This window comes from Bombina bombina, chromosome 5 (genome assembly GCF_027579735.1).
Source record: "Bombina bombina isolate aBomBom1 chromosome 5, aBomBom1.pri, whole genome shotgun sequence".
In the NCBI taxonomy this organism is placed as follows: Eukaryota; Metazoa; Chordata; class Amphibia; order Anura; family Bombinatoridae; genus Bombina; species Bombina bombina.
The window spans coordinates 808962718-808986063 of record NC_069503.1 but is presented as its reverse complement, the minus strand read 5'-3'; the positions used below and the strand labels follow the sequence as shown (position 1 = coordinate 808986063).

General features: G+C 34.1%; 1 protein-coding gene across 1 annotated transcript in view; it reads right to left on the bottom strand.

The window, feature by feature from the left end:
- Positions 1–23346, bottom strand: part of PIEZO2 (piezo type mechanosensitive ion channel component 2) — a 655528-nt gene that overhangs the window by 211734 nt on the left and 420448 nt on the right. Inside the window, exons 6-8 of the mRNA XM_053714912.1 lie at positions 21306–21516; positions 17842–18055; positions 2689–2851 (exon numbers count right to left, since the gene is read on the bottom strand). Of these exons, the coding sequence (XP_053570887.1) occupies positions 2689–2851; positions 17842–18055; positions 21306–21516 (588 nt within the window). The remainder of the gene's footprint in view (positions 1–2688; positions 2852–17841; positions 18056–21305; positions 21517–23346) is intronic.

Here is a 23346-nt window from a genome sequence, read left to right as displayed (position 1 = left end):
TGATGACTTCATCGGATGGAAGATTTCTTCAGCGCCGCTTGGAGGATTAACTTCTTCCGCTCCGGATGTCCTCTTCAGTTCCATCGGTGGCTCGACTGAGTGAAGACAACTAAAGGTAGGATGATCTTCAGGGGATTAGTGTTAGGTTTTTGTAAGGGGGGTTTGGGTTAGATTAGGGGTATGTGGGTGGTGGGTTTTAATGTTGGGGGGGTTGTATTTTTCTTTTACAGGCAAAAGAGCTGTTTTCTTTGGGGCATGCCCCCACAAATGGCCCTTTTAAGGGCTGGTAAGGTAAAAGAGCTTTGAAATTTATTTAATTTAGAATAGGGTAGGGCATTTTTTTATTTTGGGGGGGTTTGTTATTTTATTAGGGGGCTTAGATTAGGTGTAAGTAGCTTAAAATTGTTGTAATATTTTTAACATGTTTGTAACTTATTTTTTTTATTTTTTGTAACTTAGCTTTTTTTATTTTTTGTACTTTAGTTAGTTTATTTAATTGTATTTATTTGTAGGTATTTGTAGGTAGTTTATTTAATTAATTTAATGATAGTGTAGTATTAGGTTTAATTGTAACTTAAGTTAGGATTTATTTTACAGGTAATTTTGTATTTCTTTTAGCTAGGTAGTTATTAAATAGTTAATAACTATTTAATAACTATTCTAACTAGCTAAAATAAATACAAAGTTACCTGTAAAATAAATATAAATCCTAAGATAGCTACAATATAATTATTAATTATATTGTAGCTATCTTCGGGTTTATTTTACAGGTAAGTATTTAGTTTTAAATAGGAATAATTTATTAAAGTATAGTGTAGTGTTAGGTGTAATTGTAACTTAGGTTAGGATTTATTTAACAGGTACATTTCTCTTTATTTTAGCTAGGTAAGCTATTAAATAGTTAATAACTATTTAATAGCTATTGTACCTGGTTAAAATAAATTGAAAGGTACCTGTAAAATAAAAATAAATCCTAAGATAGCTAGAATATAATTATTATTTATATTGTAGCTATATTAGGGTTTATTTTAAAGGTAAGTATTTAGTTTTAAATAGGATTCATTTAGTTAATAAGAGTTCATTTATTTAGATTTATTTAATTAATATTTAAGTTAGGGGGGCGTTAGGGTTAGGGTTAGACTTAGGTTTATGGGTTAATAATTTTATTACAGTGGCGGCGGTGTAGTGGGGGGCAGATTAGGGGTTAATAAATTTATTATAGGTGGCGACGGTGTAGGGGGGGCAGATTAGGGGTTATTAAATTTATTATAGGTGGCGACGGTGTAGGGGGGGCAGGATAGGGGTTAATAGGTTTAATATAGGTTGCGGCAGGTTCAGGGAGCGGCGGTTTAGGGGTTAAACTATTTATTTAGTTGCGGAGAGGTGTGGGATCAGCAGGATAGGGGTTAATAATTTTATAATAGAGGGCGACGGTGTAGGGGGGGCAGGATAGGGGTTACTAGGTATACTGTAGGTGGCAGCGGTGTCCGGGAGCGGCGGTTTAGGGGTTAATAGATTTCTAAGAGTTGCGGCAGGGTCTAGGAGCGGCGGTTTAGGGGTTAATACATTTATAAGAGTTGCGGCAGGGTCTAGGAGCGGCGGTTTAGATGTTAGTAACTTTATTGAGTTGCGGGAGGCTCCGGGGGCGCCGGTATAGGGGGTAGAACAGTGTAGTTTAGTGTGGGTGCTTAGTGACAGGCTAGCAATAAAGCTGGGGAAAAGCCGAAGGGCAGCGAGATCGGATGAGTGATAACTGTCACAGTCCGCTGCTCATCGCCCCGTGGCTTTTTGACAGCTTTATTTGATAACTTAGGCGTATTTTTTCAGGTCCGCGGCGGTGATGTGAGGCGAGCTTAGGCGGGCGTATTGGGCCGGCAAAGCCAGAAAAGTAGACGGCTTGATAACTACCCCCCATGGACTTTGAGACACTAATAGAAAGTACTGTCAGCTTCTATTAATAGCTACTTATACTTAAAGGAGGACTGTTCTGTAAAATGTATTTCTAGTGACTTGTTATACCAGACACAGAGGGGTAAATTTAATAATGTGCGAGCGGACATGATACGATGTAGCTTATCATGTCCGCCGCACGTCGATTTTTTTAAATAAGTGGAGATTTAAAGTGCTGTAAACCACCACCCATTGTTTACAAGAACATGTCCAATCGAATGGCCTTAATCCGCAGAAAAAACAGACCTGCTTATCTTACTTTCTATACAATTAGGACAATATTTAGGTACTGACATTTTCATTATGGTGGTTTTAATGAGGGAAAAAACAGGTATTTCAAAAATAAACCTTAAAGAACAATTTCCAATACAATTTATACTCTGCAGCTGGTGTGCCATTTAAAAACACATTAACAACAACAACAACAAAAACTGTGTAATGTCCCTTTAACTAACAGGATGCAAGAACTCGATTTTATAAGAGCAGAATAACTCAATAATAAACTGAATCTGTTGCAGATTGAAGATGCTAAAAAACTTGCAGCACTAAATTATGTCTGAAAACAAATAGGCCCATAAAGAGTTTTCTTTTTTTATTATCATTATTATCATCATTTATTTGTATAGTGCTGTCACATTCCATAATTCTGGGTACATAAGTAAGGATATATAATGACAAAAATAAAACTAAATATTGCTTTGGAATAAACAAAAATAATTAAGAAAATGTGACACTTACAAGAGGTTCCTGTAGCCAAAGACGTATGAGAGTAGCCAACGTGTAATACAATACCAACAGCATAACTGGGTTAGTATAATGGTACCATTTTAGGTCAAGGTTTGTTACGAACTTCCATGTGTTTGTACAGTCAGTTTGAACTAATGAAGTGACACCAAACAACCTGTTTTTATCCAAAATAAAACAAATATTTAATTAGATAGTGTTACAAATATTAACAATATTGCAAAAAAACATAATAAAGAAAAAAGTATATGAATAAATTATGCAGTGAAAAAAGTAGTGTACACTTTCTATATCATTATCATAACAGCATATAACACTTGAACCTAGAGTTTTACAGGCACAATGTTATCTTTTCCTTATGTGTTTATGATATGTTTATTGAAAGTAATGGTAGGTTGCAAAGAAACCACACAAATCTAGAAACCACACAGGAACATTTTGCATTATGGGAGTTAATGCAACTTAATCTCCAGAGTGCTTGTAATTTCATAGCCTGTATTAGATTCTTTAAGGGGTTGCTCAGTAGCTATTTTATAATTGTCCCTGGCTAGCCTCAACATATTTTGTTCTATTGTGCTCATATTACGAGTGATGGTTTAAGTGTTGCACTCAAGCACAATCCAAAATAGTGCTGTAAAATTTAGAACTTTTTGAGACCTGAGGTAACTTAACACTTGCCAGTTTGCATAACAAATCAAATACAATTGCTATGGAAATAAAGGTTTTAAATTATATATAACACATGAGACAAAGGAGCAGGACTAGAAAGGGGTCAAGGACGTGTGTATGTATATATATTTATATTTATATTTATATGTGTGTGTGTGTTTTATGCTTAAACTTCATTAATATGGTATAGCACGGAAGTACTATATGAAGAACTCCAATACTTGCACACCAATGACATAGCACACAAGAGATATCTGACATGAATTTTACTAAAGTGTATTATGTGAGGGGTATAGCACACCTGTGCTATCGGACATGCAGATATTAGTGCACCCTAGACTACTGCTCAATCGATGAAAAATAACTTTAGACTTGTAATACAAATACATATATAGCTATAAACAAATATAGTTCAACATAACTGCTGACGGGCTACCTACTTACTGTACCTTTAGACCTGCTACTTGCATACTGTACCTACTGACCTACTTACAGTACCTTTAGACCTGCTACCTGCATACTGTACCTACTGACCTACTTACAGTACATTTAGACCTACTACATACCTACTTACTGTACCTTTAGACCTGCTACCTGCATACTGTACCTACTGACCTACTTACAGTACCTTTAGACCTACTACATACCTACTTACTGTACCTTTAGACCTGCTACCTGCATACTGTACTACTGACCTACTTACAGTACCTTTAGACCTACTACATACTTACTTACTGTACCTTTAGACCTGCTACCTGCATACTGTACCTACTAACCTACTTACAGTACCTTTAGACCTGCTACCTGCATACAGTACCTACTGACCTACTTACAGTACATTTAGACCTACTACATACCTACTTACTGTACATTTAGACCTGCTACCTGCATACTGTACCTACTGACCTACTTACAGTACCTTTAGACCTACTACATACCTACTTACTGTACCTTTAGACCTGCTACCTGCATACTGTACCTACTGACCTACTTACAGTACCTTTAGACCTACTACATACCTACTTACTGTACCTTTAGACCTCCTACCTGCATACTTTACCTACTGACCTACTTACAGTAACTTTAGACCTACTACATACTTACTGTACATTTAGACCTTCTACCTGCCTACTGGACCTACTACCTACCTTCTGTACTTGCAGACATGTTACCTGCCTACTGTATCTACTGATATACTACCTATCTTCTGTACTTGCAGACATGCTACCTGCCTTCTATACCTACTGACCTACTACCTACCTTCTGTACTTGCAGACATGCTACCTGCCTACGGTACCTACTGACCTACTACCTACCTTCTGTACTTGCAGACATGCTACCTGCCTACTATACCTACTGACCTACTACCTACCTTCTGTACTTGCAGACATGCTACCTGCCTACTGTACCTACTGACCTACTACCTACCTTCTGTACTTGCAGACATGCTACCTGCCTACTATACCTACTGACCTACTACCTACCTTCTGTACTTGCAGACATGCTACCTGCCTACTATACCTACTGACCTACTACCTACCTTCTGTACTTGCAGACATGCTACCTGCCTACTGTACCTACACTACTACCTACCTTCTGAACTTGCAGACATGCTACCTGCCTACTGTACCTACTGACCTACTACCTACCTTCTGTACTTGCAAAAATGCTACCTGCCTACTGTACCTACTGACCTACTACCTACCTTCTGTACTTGCAGACATGCTACCTGCCTACTGTACCTACTGACCTACTACCTACCTTCTGAACTTGCAGACATGCTACCTGCCTACTCTACCTACTGACCTACTACCTACCTTCTGTACTTGCAGACATGCTACCTGCCTACTATACCTACTGACCTACTACCTACCTTCTGAACTTGCAGACATGCTACCTGCCTACTATACCTACTGATCTGCTACCTGCTTACTGTACCGGTTGTACTTTACCATCTGGGCTGCAACCTGTCTATTGTACCAACTGACCTGCTACTTGTCTCGTATACCTCCTGGCCTGTTGCCTTTATATAGTACCTACTGGCTTGTCATCTGCTTTCAGTACATGGTGGCCCATTACCTGCTAAGTTACTTGTCACATCTGACTATTGTCCTTCGCAAAGAAGTATCATGTGTATTTCCCTTAGTATAGTTTATAAACTGATGAATTCTTCATACCAACTTGTCATTGTCTTGCAGCTAAACAGCCCTATCGAAATTGTTATATAGCACTATAGAAAGCATTTTACACAATCTCAGAAACTATAGATATTTGTTTCCAATGTTTGAAATTTAAGTTGTATATAGTAATTAGATAAAATAAGCCGTCAATCTAAGGAATGAAAAAAAAGCAAGGCTTACAGTTTACAGGAATGGGAAAATGAGGAAGGAGCAACAGGAAAAGAAAGGAATGACATACGATTAGTGGGTACAGTAAAGTAAAGTGAGATGCAGAGCTGTCTGCACCATGTGATATACAAAAACAGCAATGAAGTGTCAGCATAAAAATCCCTTTATTATCCAAACATGGGGATCTGCACCATGTGATATAGCCACATCATGCTTCACACACCTAATTATTTTATCTTAAAATGTTATTCTTTAAAACTGCTGCTGCTTCATCAAACCACATGCCTACTAGTAAGCTTATATATCGCCTGTCTACACATCTGCATCGTATTAGCCGCTAACTCACATTCATTTGCACTTTTGTGTGTGGGTGTGTTTATGTGTGTGTGTGTATATATATTGATATATATATATATATATATATATATATATATACATATACATGCGTGTATGTCTGTGTATATGTGTATGTGCACTAATGTGTGTGTGTTGTGTGTGTGTGTGTGTGTGCATATATGTGTATGTGCGCTAATGTGTGTGTACTAGTTTGTGGTAATGTGGGTGTGTGTGTTGTGTGTGTGCTAATGTACAGTATGTGCGCTTCTGTTTGTGAATATATATATATATACAGTATGTATGTATATATGTGTATGTGCACTAATGTGTGTATGTTGTGTGTGTGCTAATGTATGTCTGCGTGTGTGTATATGTGTGTATATATGTGTATGTGTGCTAATGTGTGTGTGTGTTGTGTGTGTGCTAATGTACAGTATGTGTGCGTGTGTGTGTGTATATATATATATATATATATATATATATATATATATATATATATATATATATATACATGTGTATGTGCGCTAATGTGTGTGTACTAGTTTGTGGTAATGTGTGTGTGTGTTGTGTGTGTGCTAATGTACAGTATGTGCGCTTGTGTTTGTGTGTGTGTGTGAATATATATATATATATATATATATATATATACACGGTGAAGGAAGGCACTCACTGGTCTTTAATTCAAAAGAAAACTTTTAATAAGCGTGACGTTTCGGGGACACACTCCCCTTCCTCAGACCCTTCTGAGGAAGGGGAGTGTGTCCCCGAAACGTCACGCTTATTAAAAGTTCTCTTTTGAATTAAAGACCAGTGAGTGCCTTCCTTCACCGTGTATACTTAACTGCTGGCACCCTGGCATCAAGATTTGCAAGTGAGAGTGCTCTCTATCTACCTATATATATATATATATATATATATATATATATATATATATATATATATATACACAGTATGTGTGTATATATGTGTATGTGCACTAATGTGTGTATGTTGTGTGTGTGCTAATGTATGTGTGCATGTGTGTATATGTGTGTGTATATATGTGTATGTGCGCTAATGTGTGTGTACTAGTGTGTGCTAATGTATGTGTGTGTTGTGTGTGTGCTAATGTACAGTATATGTGCGTGTGTACTGTGTGTGTGTATATATATATATATATATATATATATATATATATATATGTGTGTTTATGTGCGCTAATGTGTGTGTACTAGTTTGTGGTAATGTGTGTGTGTGTTGTGTGTGTGCTAATGTACAGTATGTGTGCGTGTGTTTGTGTGTGTGTATATATATATATATATATATATATATATATATATATATATATATACAGTATATGTGTGTGTGTATATATGTGTATGTGCACTAATGTGTGTGTTGTGTGTGTGGTAATGTATGTGTGCATGTGTGTATGTGTGTTTATATATGTGTATGTGCGCTAATGTGTGTGTACTAGTGTGTGCTAATGTGTGTGTTAATGTACAGTATGTGTGTGTGTTTGTGTGTGCTAATGTATGTGTGTATGTGTGTTTATATATGTGTATGTGCGCTAATGTGTGTGTAATAGTGTGTGCTAATGTGTGTGTTGTGTGTGTGCTAATGTACAGTATGTGTGTGTGTGTTTGTGTGTGCCACAGCTGCACCAAAATGTTAAAATACCAGCATCAATTTGCATAAACATCAAGAGTTACACAGAAAGTAGGGTGTTATGAGAGAAAAACAAATTCTTAACAAAATACAGTTTTTCTTTCTACCATATGACAGAATTAGTTGCTGAATTTATAGCTGTCAAATGTATATTTTCCAGAACTTGGGAATAATGAATCCTTGACAACCATAGGTTGTCCATAACAGTATGGCCATGATCATTCTCCCTTGCTTATTGGTATTTCCAGTATTTCAATATTATATATTTTATTTTCTTATGTCTTGTTTGTTAAGAAATATTTAAAGGAACAGTCAACACCAGAATTTGTTTTGTTTAAAAAGATAGATAATCCCTTTATTACCCATTCCCCAGTTTTGCATAACCAACAGAGTTATATAAATATACTTTTTAATTCTGTAAATACCTTGTATCTGAGCATCTTCTGACAGCCCCCTGATCACATGACATTTCATTTATTATCTATTCACTTTTTTTTTTAGCCAATTAGTGCAGTGTCTGCCACAAGCGTGATCACAATGTTATCTATATCCCTCACATGAACTAGCTCTCCTCTGTTGTGAAAAGCAAATAAAAAAGCATGTGATAAGAGGCGGCCTTCAAGGGCTTAGAAATTATCATATGAGCCTTCCTAGGTTTAGCTTTCAACTAAGAATATCAAGAGAACAAAGCAAAATTGGTGCTAAAAGTAAATTGGAAAGATGTTTAAAATAACATGCCCTATTTGAAGCATGAAAGTTTTTTTGGACTTGACTGTTCCTTTAACCAATCACTGTTCCTCTTGATTGCATCGGCATTACTCTTATCTGTTTTACAGAATGTTATGGAGACATATTATTAGATATCTTTCTATTTTCTTCTCTTGTGAGATTCAGCTAATGTTTACACTGGATATTAGTCTTACAAGAGATAGTGTTTTATTCATTCTTGGGTTGTTTATTCTGTATAATGAATAATTTTGCACATGCATTCATTTTATGTTTATATATATATAGAGCAACTGGCTATTTGTAATTTGTTTTGTTTTTATTAGATACAGTTACCAATATTTCCATAACATATTAGGGAAGGGATACTTTTTACATTGGAATCCCCAATGAAAACAGATTATTTCTTATTGCTTAGTACTACACCTATACTTATTAACTACTCGTTCACCTAAACTATCATTTGGTACATTACTTTGGAGATTTATAGTGGATGTATTGTTCTGTTTAATTTCAAACCCAATTTTGAGAATATTTGTATTGAAATGATGGGAATACTTAGAAAGCACAAGACAGTTTTTCATTGTATCTAACATACTTATTACCATCACTTCTTTCAAGATTCCTATAATTTTAATATCAACATAATCTAAACTTTATTTATAAAACTAAATGATACAAGCATTTACTTTACCATTTAAAATAATGAAGCTGATTTGATTTGCTAATTGAACGATACACAACTTCTGCACATTCTTTCAATGAGAAGTAACTAGAATTAAGAGTTCCTTCCAAGGTAATATAAATCAAGGTTATTTCAGTATTACTTGGTGTACTGTAAAAAATGTCCTGCTAAAGAACAGGTTCCCACAATACATTCCAGCTGGCTGCGACTACTGTACTCCATTAGTCCTACCAGGAATATATATTTGCTGTTATCCTAACCAATTAAGCTCAGAAGTGTAGTGTTGTATCATGTTCCAAAAAAAAAAAAGAAAATTGTAAAAATATTGTTATTTATTGCCAACTAGTTTAACAGGAAACATCTAATTAATTAAATTGAAAGATAAACAGATATATTTAGCTTGCTAACCTTTTGAATTTAAATAAATGGGTTCTAAATTCTCAAAACATATTTATGGAACTATTGTGGGTGCATTACATTAAATATAATCTTGCAGCTTCTATTGTTAAAAGGGGGGTGAAATACAATAGCAAAAGGCAGAATGTGCAGTGCTATAGGAACAGTTTTTCCATATGTGCAACTGGTATCTGTTCAACATTGGAATAGTTATAATATGTCTTTTTAGTTTTTCATCTTTTTCTTTATTTTGTAACAATGTCAATTTTATTATCTTTTTAAATTAGTTAAATTAATTAATTGATTTATTTATATACAGCAATTTTTAAAAAAAAAATCAGTTATACACTGGAAAGAAGCTAGTGATAAAAATATATTGAGGACTTAAAAGGTGGCTTATTGTATATGTATTTGCCTAAACGCTCTATGCATTTTGGTTTTTTTTTAAGCACTAGAAGGTTTGCAATGATAAATTGTAAAGCAATGAACAAATAATCAACCCATGGAAAACACTCTACAAAAAGCTTTGTTTTAATGCCAAGCAGAATGCTTTTTTATCAGTTCAGGATGTGAGAGATTTATTCTCTACTTACTTTTGATTTAGAGCCTTCATTTAAGCAGAATCTAACGCAGTTTAACTGACCCTTTTATACATTATCTTACATTTAAATAACTAAAGAAACATGCAATATCTGATGAACAGTGATATGCAGAATCAAGTTTATGAAACACTATTAAGATGTTACATACCGTTTCCCAAACTCAGCAATAGTGCTTGAACAAGAATGCAGTACCATCTCCCACATCTTTATGGCATATTAACAGTAATATTGGCACCTAGTTGTAGTAAATTATTTTCATAATTACCCACTGTGATGCATCATATTTAGAGAATTTGATTAGTGCCAATATATATATTATTAAATTATAGAAAAATAGAAAAATCATAGAAATTTCACGTAAAGTTGCAGCTGATTAAGATATACACTGTTAATTTGAGATGATATAAACTAGTTTTGGCAAATGATAGAATGTATATATTCTGCTTTCTATTTATTTTTTTCTGTAGTTTTTACAAGATCTGCAAGCTATACATTAAAGCATATCAATTTAAATTTGTTTCCAATATTCACGTGCATTTCTCTCCTTCACAATTAGATCATGGTTATAATATTTCTATAAAAAAAATAAAAAATAATCAGCTACATTGACAATAAAAACCTAAATAAATAGGTGAGCACACATTAGTATAATTGTATAAACCAGCAAATACAATGAAATGGATGTCTCTTGAGCATTCAGTATAGTTGCTGCATTTTTTAAAGAGTCCCAGTAGGGGACACCCTCAATTCATATGCTCATTACATATTTCTACCACTGTTCTTTCTTTTTAATATTATAAATAATGTATAGTATAAAGCATTTACAACTAACAAGTAATTTGGAAGGTAGTTATGGAATTGTTTTGCAAGAGCTTTTTTAAACTGTAACTATAGAACACCAGCCTGTCTGTAATCCAGAGACCCCCTATATATTGTAAATCAATGGTTTAGTGCCCAGTCATAGCAGCATCCACTACAACCTGCGCATGCTTCAAAAAGTTCCAGGGCTGGTCTGATTTCCCAGTCCTGCCCTGTATACTCATTATAGTTGCATAGGAAATGACTTTTTTTCTTTTAAAATAGTAGCAGAAACATGGTTTCTCATATTTATTTTAGAGTTTGCTGCTACGTTTTTGCTTTGTATAGAATTCTGAGTGATTATATATTTTTTGGCTTTGTTAATTAAATATGTTAAAGGGACACTGAACCCAAAATTTTTCTTTCGTGATTCAGATAGAGCATGACATTTTAAGCAACTTTCTAATTTACTCCTATTATCAAATTTTCTTCATTCTCTTGGTATCTTTATTTGAAATGCAAGAATGTAAGTTTAGATGCCGGCCCATTTTTGGTGAACAACCTGGGTTGTTCTTGCTGATTGGTGGATAAATTCATCCACCAATAAAAAGTGCTGTCCAGAGTTCTGAGCCAATAAAAAACTTAGATGCCTTCATTTTCAAATAAAGATAGCAGGAGAACAAAGAAAAATTAATAATAGGAGTAAATTAGAAAGTTGCTTAAAATTTCATGCTTTATCTGAATCACGAAAGAAAAAAATTGGGTTCAGTGTCCCTTTAATGAAAGATAAAAAATTGATGAGACTCCAACACATTTTCAAAAGTTGAGATATTACCGTATATAGAGAGAGTTTCACACTGAGGATGACCTTTTCTGGGAGCTTCTAAAGATTTTTTATTTTTTTTTGTTAAGAAATCTTTATTAGAACTGGTATTTAAGGCAAAGCAAAACACCTTATGGTTTCACATTTAACAATAAATCACCTTCCCAGAACAATTTGCAGAAAATAATTAAAAATAAAGCATCTAACTATAGATATTATATATAAAATACATATAAACGGACATGAAATTATAATTTGGGGGCATAGGGTGTGATAGCTAGTTTTGACAATATATTAATGCTTACTATTGCCTCAAATCTAATATAATACTAAAACATACAAAAATAAATACTTGCACCAGAAAAGTTATCTGTGAGCATAAAATTATTATATATAAAAAAAAGAAATAACAAAATATGGGGAAATTATCTTAAGCTGGAGGGTAGCAGGCGCAGGAACAATTTGTGTAAACACTTTATTACAGAAAGAACAAATTTCCAATAGAGATAATAAAGACAACCCCTTTAAGGGAATTTATACATTTTTGGGCTATGCATAAGCCTGTTCTAAGAATTAATTAATTTGTAATGAATGAATGAATGAATTACACTTCATATATAGGCAGTCTAAATAGAGCTTCTGGTTTTTATCTGCCATTAAAATCTATGTTTTACGTTAGTATATTTACTTTAAATGTCATATCCATGCTTTATGTACTTTAAATGTGTTATGCTCTGATAATAGAGCTGTAAATGACAGAAACATCAAATGTTACAATTTTACATTTAAAGTGGTGCTGCTGATTACATATGGTCAATAACAGGAACATGTAAGTCATAACATTTCCTCAAAGAGGGTGGTCCCTGGGGGTAACATTTGCTGTAAGTACACTGCTTCTAAACCGTAATAGATTTTTTTGACAGGAAGTGAAAGTGATCCCAGGTGAGTTTTGCAACGCCATGAAAGATTATGTGCTAAATAAAACCATTAAAATGTCATATTTGTGCAAGAAAGGTACTTTTTCACTTAAGCCATTAAGACCAGGTTAAAGCAAAGCAAATGTGCATATATAAATCTTAGCATTTCCATGTTTTGACTTCTTTACCAAAAAATCAAATATTCTATATATCCTCCTCTTATTATCTTGTTATTTGATGCAGGAATCTGAAATTGTGCGTTTTCTGGCTTATACTGAAACGGAAATGTTATATATATATATATATATATATATATATATATATATATACTGTATATATCTCACTTTGTTACTTTGTTGCAGTGTTATTATGAGTTTTATTTATTTGCAGTCAATAAAATGGCTCCTTGCTGTGTTACCATTAAGTTTACACAGACAGGCCCCTCCTTTTTTCATAATTGAGCACCCAGTGCCATTATCTAACATAAGGTACCACTCAGAGTAAAGTGTATATATCTCAAACACTATATTTAAAAAAATAAAAAAACCAGGGCTAATATGAAATGTATTTTGCTTATTCATAAGAGTTTCAATTTAATCAGTAACAGGTTTCTCATATACAAACAGAATGGGATAAAGCAGATGAGAGAGAACAAGAAGGCATGGTTGAAACTACATAAATGTAAAATATGCATTATTATAGTATTATCTACATATTAAAGTGATGGTAAATCCTAGCGTTTGTGAAATGCTAGGATTTACAGTGGAAAAAATAAAGGGGACTTTCAGTCATGAAGTATAAAATACTTCATGCTGAAAGTTACTTTATTTGTTTGAAGCGTTCACCGCACTGAGCTCCTCAGGCAGCCCACAGCAGAACGTTGTTTTGCTGTGAGGTGACGCACCCACCTCTTAGCTGTGTGGGCCAGCTGGCGCCATCACTTTAAACAGGCCTATAAATGAGAGAGGAGGAAGGTAGAAAGGATGTTTAAATATACTATGAAATATACCTAGGTTAGACACCTAGAGATTTAGGGGCATATTTAACAATGTGCGAGCGGACATGATACGAAGTAGCGTATCATGTCCGCTGGACATTGCTGGCCATCGATAAATGCAGTCAGCTTACGCTGCCAGCATTTATCATTGCACCAGCAGTTCTTGTGAACTGCTGGAGCAATGCCGCCCCCTGCAGATTCGCGGTCAATTGGCCGCTAGCAGGGGGTGTCAATCAGCCCAATTGTATTCGCCTCAGAGCAGGCGGACAAGTTAAAAAGGTGGGTTGATCGGCATAGTAGGGTTATAAAATATATATATATTTTTTAATTTCTTTTTTTGTTTATATACTTGAAGAGCATTTTCCTGTCCATAACAAATAGCTGTTGGAAAAATGTTAACTAAATCTTTTTATCCAACCATGTTTAATTTCTGCTGATTTGCATATGCATGATAGAAAATATAGGTGTTTGAAGTGACTTTCAGCCCAATATTGTTTACAGAGTATTTGTAAATACTTGTTAACCACTTAACTACTACAGAGAGCTTATATAAATAATCCCATAATGCACTGTATCCTTCCTACACAGGAGTCTTATTAATAAAATGATTATATTCTAATTTGCCTCTTACCATGTCATTAAAATGCTAGAGAGTGTTAAATTACAACTGAAAATTGTACCCACAAAGCCAAAAGGAACAAAGAGCTTCCAAAAGAGGACAAGTTAGCTGCAGAACAGCACAGAGAGCACAGAGGACTAAATGACTTAATAGGCGGAAGTGTACCTTACCTTTAATGAGAGATGTTTGAGTGGGGAACAGAGAATAGAAACAAAACTGAAAATTAACAGTAAGCTGTAAAAACAAAATCTGGTATAGTGAATTGTAAACCAGCCATACTGTATATACAGAATATCTTAAAGGGGCACTAAAGTCAGAATTAAACTTTTATGATTCAGATAGAACATTCTATTTTAAGAGACTATCCAATTAGCTTCCTTTATCAAATTGCGCACAGATTTTTTTTATATGCACATTGCATACTTTCGGAGGCACCAGCTCTTACTAAGCATGGGCAAGAGTTCACATTGTATACGTATGTGAGTCTGTGATTGGCAAATGGCTGTTGGCAAATGGCTCTTGGGGTTGGCCAATTGAAGTAGGGCTATTGACGTTTTATTATGCACGTGTTGATTGTGCAAGTGTATTTAATAGACATATAAGGCTAAAATGAATAAAGAAGTTTTGAGAGGAAATTGTAAAAGAGGAGGGTTGCACATGTTTAACGGAATTTTTGTCAGAGCTTAGAGAAGCATAAAATAAAATACCGTGTTTTATGGTATATGATGAAATGGAATGTCAGATATATCTACTATTTTCACAATGCAGCCTGGTGATTTATATTTATAACCATGATGCATTTTAATAAGAGACACAGGACATTTTAATTAACCCTTTATTAAAACAAACAAATGTCATGCGTCAGTGGTGGTAGGACCTTATGAGAAAACAGAATTACCATATTTGTACTTTATAAGGGATTGAAGACTTGTATGTTAATCTGGATGACTTAAGATGCTTCCCTCTAAGAATAAGGGATTTAACTGAATTTCAAATATTAATGCGTTTAATGTGAAACCATTCACACTTAGGTAAAGCTCTTTGTTTAGAATTAATGAAGCATAACCCTTAAATTCTAAAATGTGATTTATCGTGCAGCCCTATTTATTGTACAACAGATGGGCCCAAAAGAGGTTTGGTATCTGCCAGTACATCTCTAAGTGTTCACCAGTAGATCACAAGACTTGCACAATTCTATCCTTCACCACTACAATGGCCTCAATTTAAAACATAATAATGTTGCTCATAAATAATATTTTTTTTTGAATATCAATACCATGTGAAAGCTCAGATTTTCATATACTTGTCACATGATCACACTGATAAACTTCATAAAACAGTAGACCCTATCTGTCTCACTAAAGTATGTGCACCCCAGCTGTATACAATACTTTTTATTTCTACTTTCAGTCTGGGTAGACATCTTCAGATAATTATTCTCACCATTGTTGCTGCTTAGCACAAACTTCATGACAAGAATGCAAAGCAGGCAATATTGATGGCACTAGAGAATCTGAATATGTCAGAAAGGCTTTGCAGAAAATATACATATTTTTAACAAAATAATGTAAAACAAAGAGAGGACCATTTTATGAAGAAACCAAGTCCTAAGAATGTTTTAGTTTTCAATATGTCAAACTGTCACTGCCTAGGAAGGTGCAATAGAATGACACCTTCAGACATCCATCTAATGACATGGATGCAAATGCAAGATATTTAAATCTATATCCATATCTAAAACCAAGATTTTAGCTTTGTGTATACACTGCATGCCTGTAAAATTTCATATTTATTTCTCACAACCCTTTTGGGATTTACATGACTAAATGTAATTAGACAGCATATACATATTTACTGTACTTCCTTTTATTTTATAAACAATAACTTACTGCCATGTTTATTATAAAAAATATATCATTTATTTTAGTCTGTATACTACGCGTGAGAAAGATTTGCCTTTTGGCCATAATCTACTAAATGACATTAAAAATTAAATTTCATGGCTGCCATATTTTTTAAGTAGTTCTGTCTCTTTGGATGGTGCCAAATGCAGAAACACAATAGTGGTTTAAATCTTTGAGACCAGTGGGTACTTTACAAGAAATTTTACCTAATTTTAAAAAAAACTGCAGCCAATTTCTTTCAATTTTTATTTTCCAAAATGTCTTTAATTAGAAAAACACAAATGCTACAAGAAAAGGAAAAATAAAACAAAAATACAAAGGATTCTGGTATAACATTTGGCCATTAGGCATGCGGTTACCTAGAATCTATATATTGTGATTTTGAAAACACAGCACTTAACTTGTTAATAAGTACATAACTACATAATATAACTCATATAATTGATACAACTTACTAAAAGCTCATTACAGGGCATAATAGTTGAAAAATGACATTCCCTAATTCGTTAGAGCATGCAATTTTAAGACTTTCTACCTTGATCCAATCAGCTGCGCTAGTTGTTCTATCCAGATGTGTGACTAGTGCTGCTTATCACATCAGTGGGAGTTTCAGCTCGGGACCAGCAGTGCTCTGTGGGTCATGAGCAGTACTTCTACTGTGTGTTTAACCCTCTTGCGGAGGTTAAACACTCAGTAGTGCAGGGCATGTAAAATTACATGATCTAACAAATTAGAGCTTGTAATATATTGTCTATTATGGCCCTTTAAACAACCCTCACTTTTGTGTAAAAGTTGTGCTTGTCTCACCGCCCTAAGGGCTAGATTACAAGTGAGGCACAAACTGTTTTGCGCAAGCGATATCGTCTTTTTGTGAGCCTTTTTCATTGCGCTGATATTACAAGTTGAGCAAAATCACGATTGTACTAGCGAAATAGCTATTTACGTTTCAATCCTTACCGCAAATAAAAAAGGCAGGCAAATGGCTTAAACAATGAGACACATACATATACATTGCTAAAGATGTATTTATATGTGTGTGTGTGTATATATATATATATATATATACAGTATATATAAATATGTTATATATTTGTACATATATATTGATGTATTTATATGTGTATATATGTATTTAGAGTCATATATACACATATAAAAACATTAATATATATGTACACATATAGACATATATATAAGTGCATTAGAGCCCTTTGCGATTAAGTAGATGAAAACATGATAAAACATATATATATATATATATATATATATATGTTTGGGTTTTTTCCACTTTTTTCTCGATTGATTTCTATGGGGGAGTACATGCATGCGCATGTGAAAACTTAAATTAGTTTTTTTGCGCTATTCGGGTTACCGCTTGAGTAAAATATTTTTTTTTAACGCAACCTGACTAGTGCAGAAAGCTTAACTCTAGCAGAGTTTTTGCAATCGCCAAAAAAAATAATAATACTGCACCACTTGTAATCTAGCCTTAAATAAGCTAAAAAGCAAATGCTTCTAAAACACTTGAATTGATATGAAACTGGTTGCAGTAATTATTCCTATAAAAATGTGTCTCATTACATGTACAGTAATTAACTGAGCAATGAAGGAAAGTTACAACCTCGCAATAAATGAGTAAACAAAACACTGAAATCGCACAATAATATTGATAAGACCCACCTGGCATAGTAATCACTTGGTGGAATGATTTCTTGAAAAAATTGTAACTGGTACATATAAAGTCCAATCAAGTGCCCTGCACTGAATATGGCCATTAATACACATAGACAGCTGAATATCAGCGGATCAAATACTCGGCAACAGGACCACCATGTGCATAGCCCCAAAAATACAAAGAAATAGACAGCAGAGGTCAAAGATGGTAACATCATGCCTAGATAATGAGAAAGAAACACAATATAAGCAACATAAAGCACAAATATACCTTATATAGATAACACTTGTGCATGCAAAGTATTTGTGTAATTATATATATATATTTTTTTTTTATTATACTATATTGTATTACTATATATCACTAAATAATGTTGTCCAACATAACATAAGCAACATAAAGCACAAATACACCTTATATAGATAACACTTGTGCATGCACAGTATTTGTGTAAGGTAAACAAGGATATATATGTATATATTTATACATATATTATATTATATTACTAAATATCACAAAATGAATGTTGTTTATACAAGGAAATAGTATTTTTTCCATACACAAAAGAATTAGGTTTACTATTTCTATTGCATATTGTAACACCATGTTTTTTTTAAATAAATCTTGTTTATTTTTTTTAATATTGGGTCTAAATATGTCTTTAAACCCCAGCTATTTTGTTAAGTTAGTATCCCAATATTGTTGCAACTTAAAGAGACATGACAGGGTAAAAGAATGTGCTGTAATCTATTATAGCACTTGATTATTGTGCTATTGCTTGTATATAACAATCGGCTAGATTACGAGTTTTGCGTTATGAGCGGCTCTGTGCTAACTTGCAAGTTATTGTCGCTGCTCACCTCCCTATAGCGCGGCTATTACAGGTTTTCAGAAACCCGGCGTTAGCAGGAAATAAGTGAGCGTTGAGCAAAATTGAGCTCCATACCGCACTCCAATACCAGCGCTGCTTTGAGCTGGTTTTACGTGCTCGTGCACGATTTCCACAATAGACATCAATGGGGAGAGCCGGCTGAAAAAAAGCCTGACACCTGCAATAAAGGAGCGTAAAGCTCTGTAACGCAGCCCCATTGATTCCTATGGGGAAAGAAAATTTATGTTTACACCTAACACCCTAACATAAACCCCCGAGTCTAAACACCCCTAATCGACTGCCCCCGACATCGTCGACACCTACATTATACTTAATAAACCCCTAATCTGCCACCCCCGACATCACCGCCACCTACCTACATTATACTTATTAACCCCTAATCTGCCGCCCCAATATCGCCACCACTATACTAAAGTTATTAACCCCTAAACCTAACCCTAAGTCTAATCCGAACCCTAACACCCACTAACTTTAACATAATTAAAATAAATCTACATAAAAATTACAATTAATACCTAAATAATTCCTATTTAAAACTAAACACTTACCTGTAAAATAAACCTTAAGCTAGCTACAATATAACTAATAGTTACATTGTAGCTATCTTAGGTTTTATTTTTATTTCACAGCTAAGTTTGTATTTATTTTAACTAGGTAGACTAGTTATTAAATAGTTATTAACTATTTACTAACTACCTAGTAAAAATAAATACAAATTTACCTGTAAAATAAAACCTAACCTGTCTTACACTAACCTGTCTTAAACTAAATTACACAAAATAAAAAATAAATGATCAAATATTTAAACTAATTACACCTAATCTAATAGCCAAAAAAAAAACCCTAGCCTAAACTAAACTGCCAATAGCCCTTAAAAGGGCCTTTTGCGGGCTTGGCAGTTTAGTTTAGGCTCGGGTTTTTTTTTTATTTTGGGGGCTTTTATATTTTGATATGGCTATTATATTAGGTGTAATTAGTATAAATATTTGATAATTTATTTTTATTTTGTGTAATTTAGTGTTTTTTTTTTTGTAATTTAGTTAATTGTATTTAATTAATGTAATTTATTTAATTGTAGTGTAAGGTTAGGTGTTAGTGTAACTCAGGTTAGGTTTTATTTTACAGGTAAATTTGTATTTATTTTAGCTAGGTAGTTATTAAATAGTTAATAACTATTTAGTAACTATTCTACCTAGTTAAAATAAATACAAACTTGCCTGTGAAATAAAAATAAAACCTAAGCTAGATACAATGTAACTATTAGTTATATTGTAGCTAGCTTAGGGTTTATTTTACAGGTAAGTATTTAGTTTTAAATAGGAATTATTAAGTTAATGATAGTAATTTTTATTTAGATTTTTTTTAATTATATTAAAGTTAGTGGGTGTTAGGGTTAGACTTAGGGTTAGGGCGATTTTGAGGGCAGCAGATTAGGGGTTAATAACAGTAATGTCGGTTGCGGCGATGTTAGGGACAGCAGCTTAAGGGTTAATAATATTTAACTAGTGTTTGCGATGCGGGAGTGCAGCGGTTTAGGGGTTAATATGTTTATTCTAGTGGCGGAGAGCAGCAGATTAGGGGTTAATAATTTTATTTTAGTGTTTGTGATGCGGGAGGGCCTCGGTTTAGGGGTTAATATGTAGTTTATGGGTGTTAGTGTACTTTTTAGCACTTTAGTTATGAGTTTTATGTTACAGCTTTGTAGTGTAAAACCCATAACTACTGACTTTCAGTTTACGGTATGGATCTTGACGGTATAGGCTGTACCGCTCACTTTTTGCATACAAAGAGAGAAGCGCTCTACCAGGAACGAACAACAGCTCAGTGGCTTGTTCTATGGCGATTTACCACCCGGAAGCAGCCTCTTTTAGACCAGTGTGCTTTTCACAGAAGAAACTCGTAATACCGGCGCTATGGAAGTCCCATTGATAAAGGACTTTTTGAAAGCTGCGGTAGTTACGTTGCGTTACCGCCAAAAAAGTGTGTGGTACAGATATTCTGACAAGACTCGTAATACCAGCGGTAGTGAAAAAGAGCCATAACGCTGCTTTTTAACTCATACCGCAAAACTCGTAATCTAGCCGTATGGATTTTCCTGTTCATTAGAGAGGATTGTGATTGACCCCTATGTGTTCAACCCCCGCACTGTGGCCGCTAAGCTGCTAAATGCAGCATGTATAAAACAATATTAAAGGGACATGAAGCCCACATTTTTAAACATTTGTACAGTTTACTTCTATTATCAAGTTTGCTTTATTCTGTTTGTATTCTTTGTTGAATGAGCAGCAATGAACTACTGAGAGCTAGCTGAACACATAAGGCAAGCCAATGACAAGACGCATATATGTGCAGCCACCAATCATCAGCAAGCTTCCTGTAGTGTATTGCTGCTCTTGAGCTTACGTATGCTTTCAACAAAGAGAACAAAGCAGATTGTTTAAAATGGCAAAGCTCTGAATCATGATAGTTTAATTTTGAAGGAACTGTCCCTTTAAGTGGATTATATACTCTTTGGGCACCCTTAGGTATCTAGCTGGCTGGGATAGAACTCACCAGAATAAAACAAACCATACCCACCTGTAACGCCAAGTAAAATTGTTATAACTACTTTTCCGGCGGTTGTTATAATGTTGCCGATAAACTCTTTAAGTTTTGAAGCAAAAAAAGCAATTTTGCGGAGAAGTCTTAATTTTGCACTTTCTTCTGCCTCTTCATTCCCATCATCGACTCCATCAAAGTCTTCCTCATATATCATTGCCTCATCTATGTCCAGCTTTCCTACTTCTGTCTGAAAAAAATAATAAAAGCAACAATTATATGTTTCATGATCAAATACACAAAAAACGATGAAACATAGTAAACAGAAAACACTATCAAATTGCTTGTTAATGAGATGAATGAGATGATGCAGTTCTCATTTTCTGATAACAGTTAAAAGGAAATGGGTAAATTAAAACTAATATGATCATATCAGGCTTTAATCACATTGTTAAATAAAATCCAAAGCATAACACTGAAGGCTGAGTTCATTACCATCACTTTTAACTCCCGTTGGTAAAGTCTTCTATGTACTAAAAATCGCAGAAAGGTGAAAAGTTGAACCTGACGTTACATGCAGGGACATTTGACATTAACAAGTATGGAATTCATTGCTTGATGAATGGAACCTATTGACGAACAAGAACCATATTTTCCTGATTGCTTCCTTTCAACTTGGGTAAGTTTTTTGCTTCCCTTTGAAAAACATACTTATTAACAGATACAACTTAAAGGGGCATACAACTCAAAATGTAATCCCTCATCAGATGTTAAATGGATGACATTATAACAAGAATGTAATATACATTTCTAATTTGTTTTTCTTACTCCTGCTGTATAATACCTTTGAAAATTATGCTTGTTTAAATTCATAGTGAAGTCTGAGCTGACATTGTATACAGTTTGCCTTGGCTACATACTACACAGTGGTTGTTAAATCAATGTACAAACTCAAAGCTAGTACTAACTGGTCCGCAATCAAAGGAGATAAACATACCCATCAGGATTTTCAATTGGCTTATTCCTGCTGGACTGCAAATTATGCTAACAAATTATGCTAACAACATTGACTTTAATATCCCTTTAAATGACTGGAAAACCAATAAAGACTATGCTTTGCATTAGTTTAAAGGCAAAGTTTCATAAAATTACTTTACTCTTTGCAGATGTATATGGTTATTAATTTTTTTTATCATAAATTGTGGGGAACATACAAAGTGGGGACAAAACTTTTGTACTTAAAGGGATATGAAACCCAACATTTTTCTTTCATGATTCAGATAGTGAATACAATTTTAAACCACTCTTTAGTTTACTTCAATTAGAAAACTTCAATACTTTGGTATTCTTTGTTAAAGGAGCAGCATTGCACTACAGGAACTTAGCTGAACACATTGGATGAACCAATGACAATCAGCAAGCGCAACCCAGATTCTGAACCAAAAATGGGCCGGCTCAAAAGCTTAATTCCTGATTTTCAAATAAAGATACCAAGAGAACGAAGACAATTTGATAAGAGGAGTACATTCGAAAGTTGCTTAAAATTGCATGTTCTATCTGAATCGTTGAAGAAAAAATGTCCCTTTAATGATCCAATCAATTATCTTATTACAAGTATTAAAGGGACACTAAACCCAAAAAATTTCTTTCATGATTCAAGTAGAAAATACAATTTAAACAGCATTCCACTTACTTTACTTGTATTATCTAATTTGCTTCATTCCTTAGATATCCTTCGTTGAAGAAATAGCAACACACAATCAGCAGCTACTGAGCCTATCTAGATATGCTTTTCAGCAAAGTATATCAAGAGAATTAGGCAAATTAGATAATAGAAGTAAATTAGAAAGTTGTTTAAAATTGTATGCTCTTTCTAAATCATGAAAGATTTTTTTTTGGTTTCATGTCCCTTTAATTACTATAAGTTAGAAGAATGAGCAGGTTGTCCAGTGCAGCTAATTATAGTATCAGGCAGTGATCAGCTAAGATTCACACAACCGCCATATAGAATACCAGAACTCACCAGGTGTGCCCATCTGCAAATTACAAATGCTTTTTAACAAGGGTGGTCTAAGGGCAA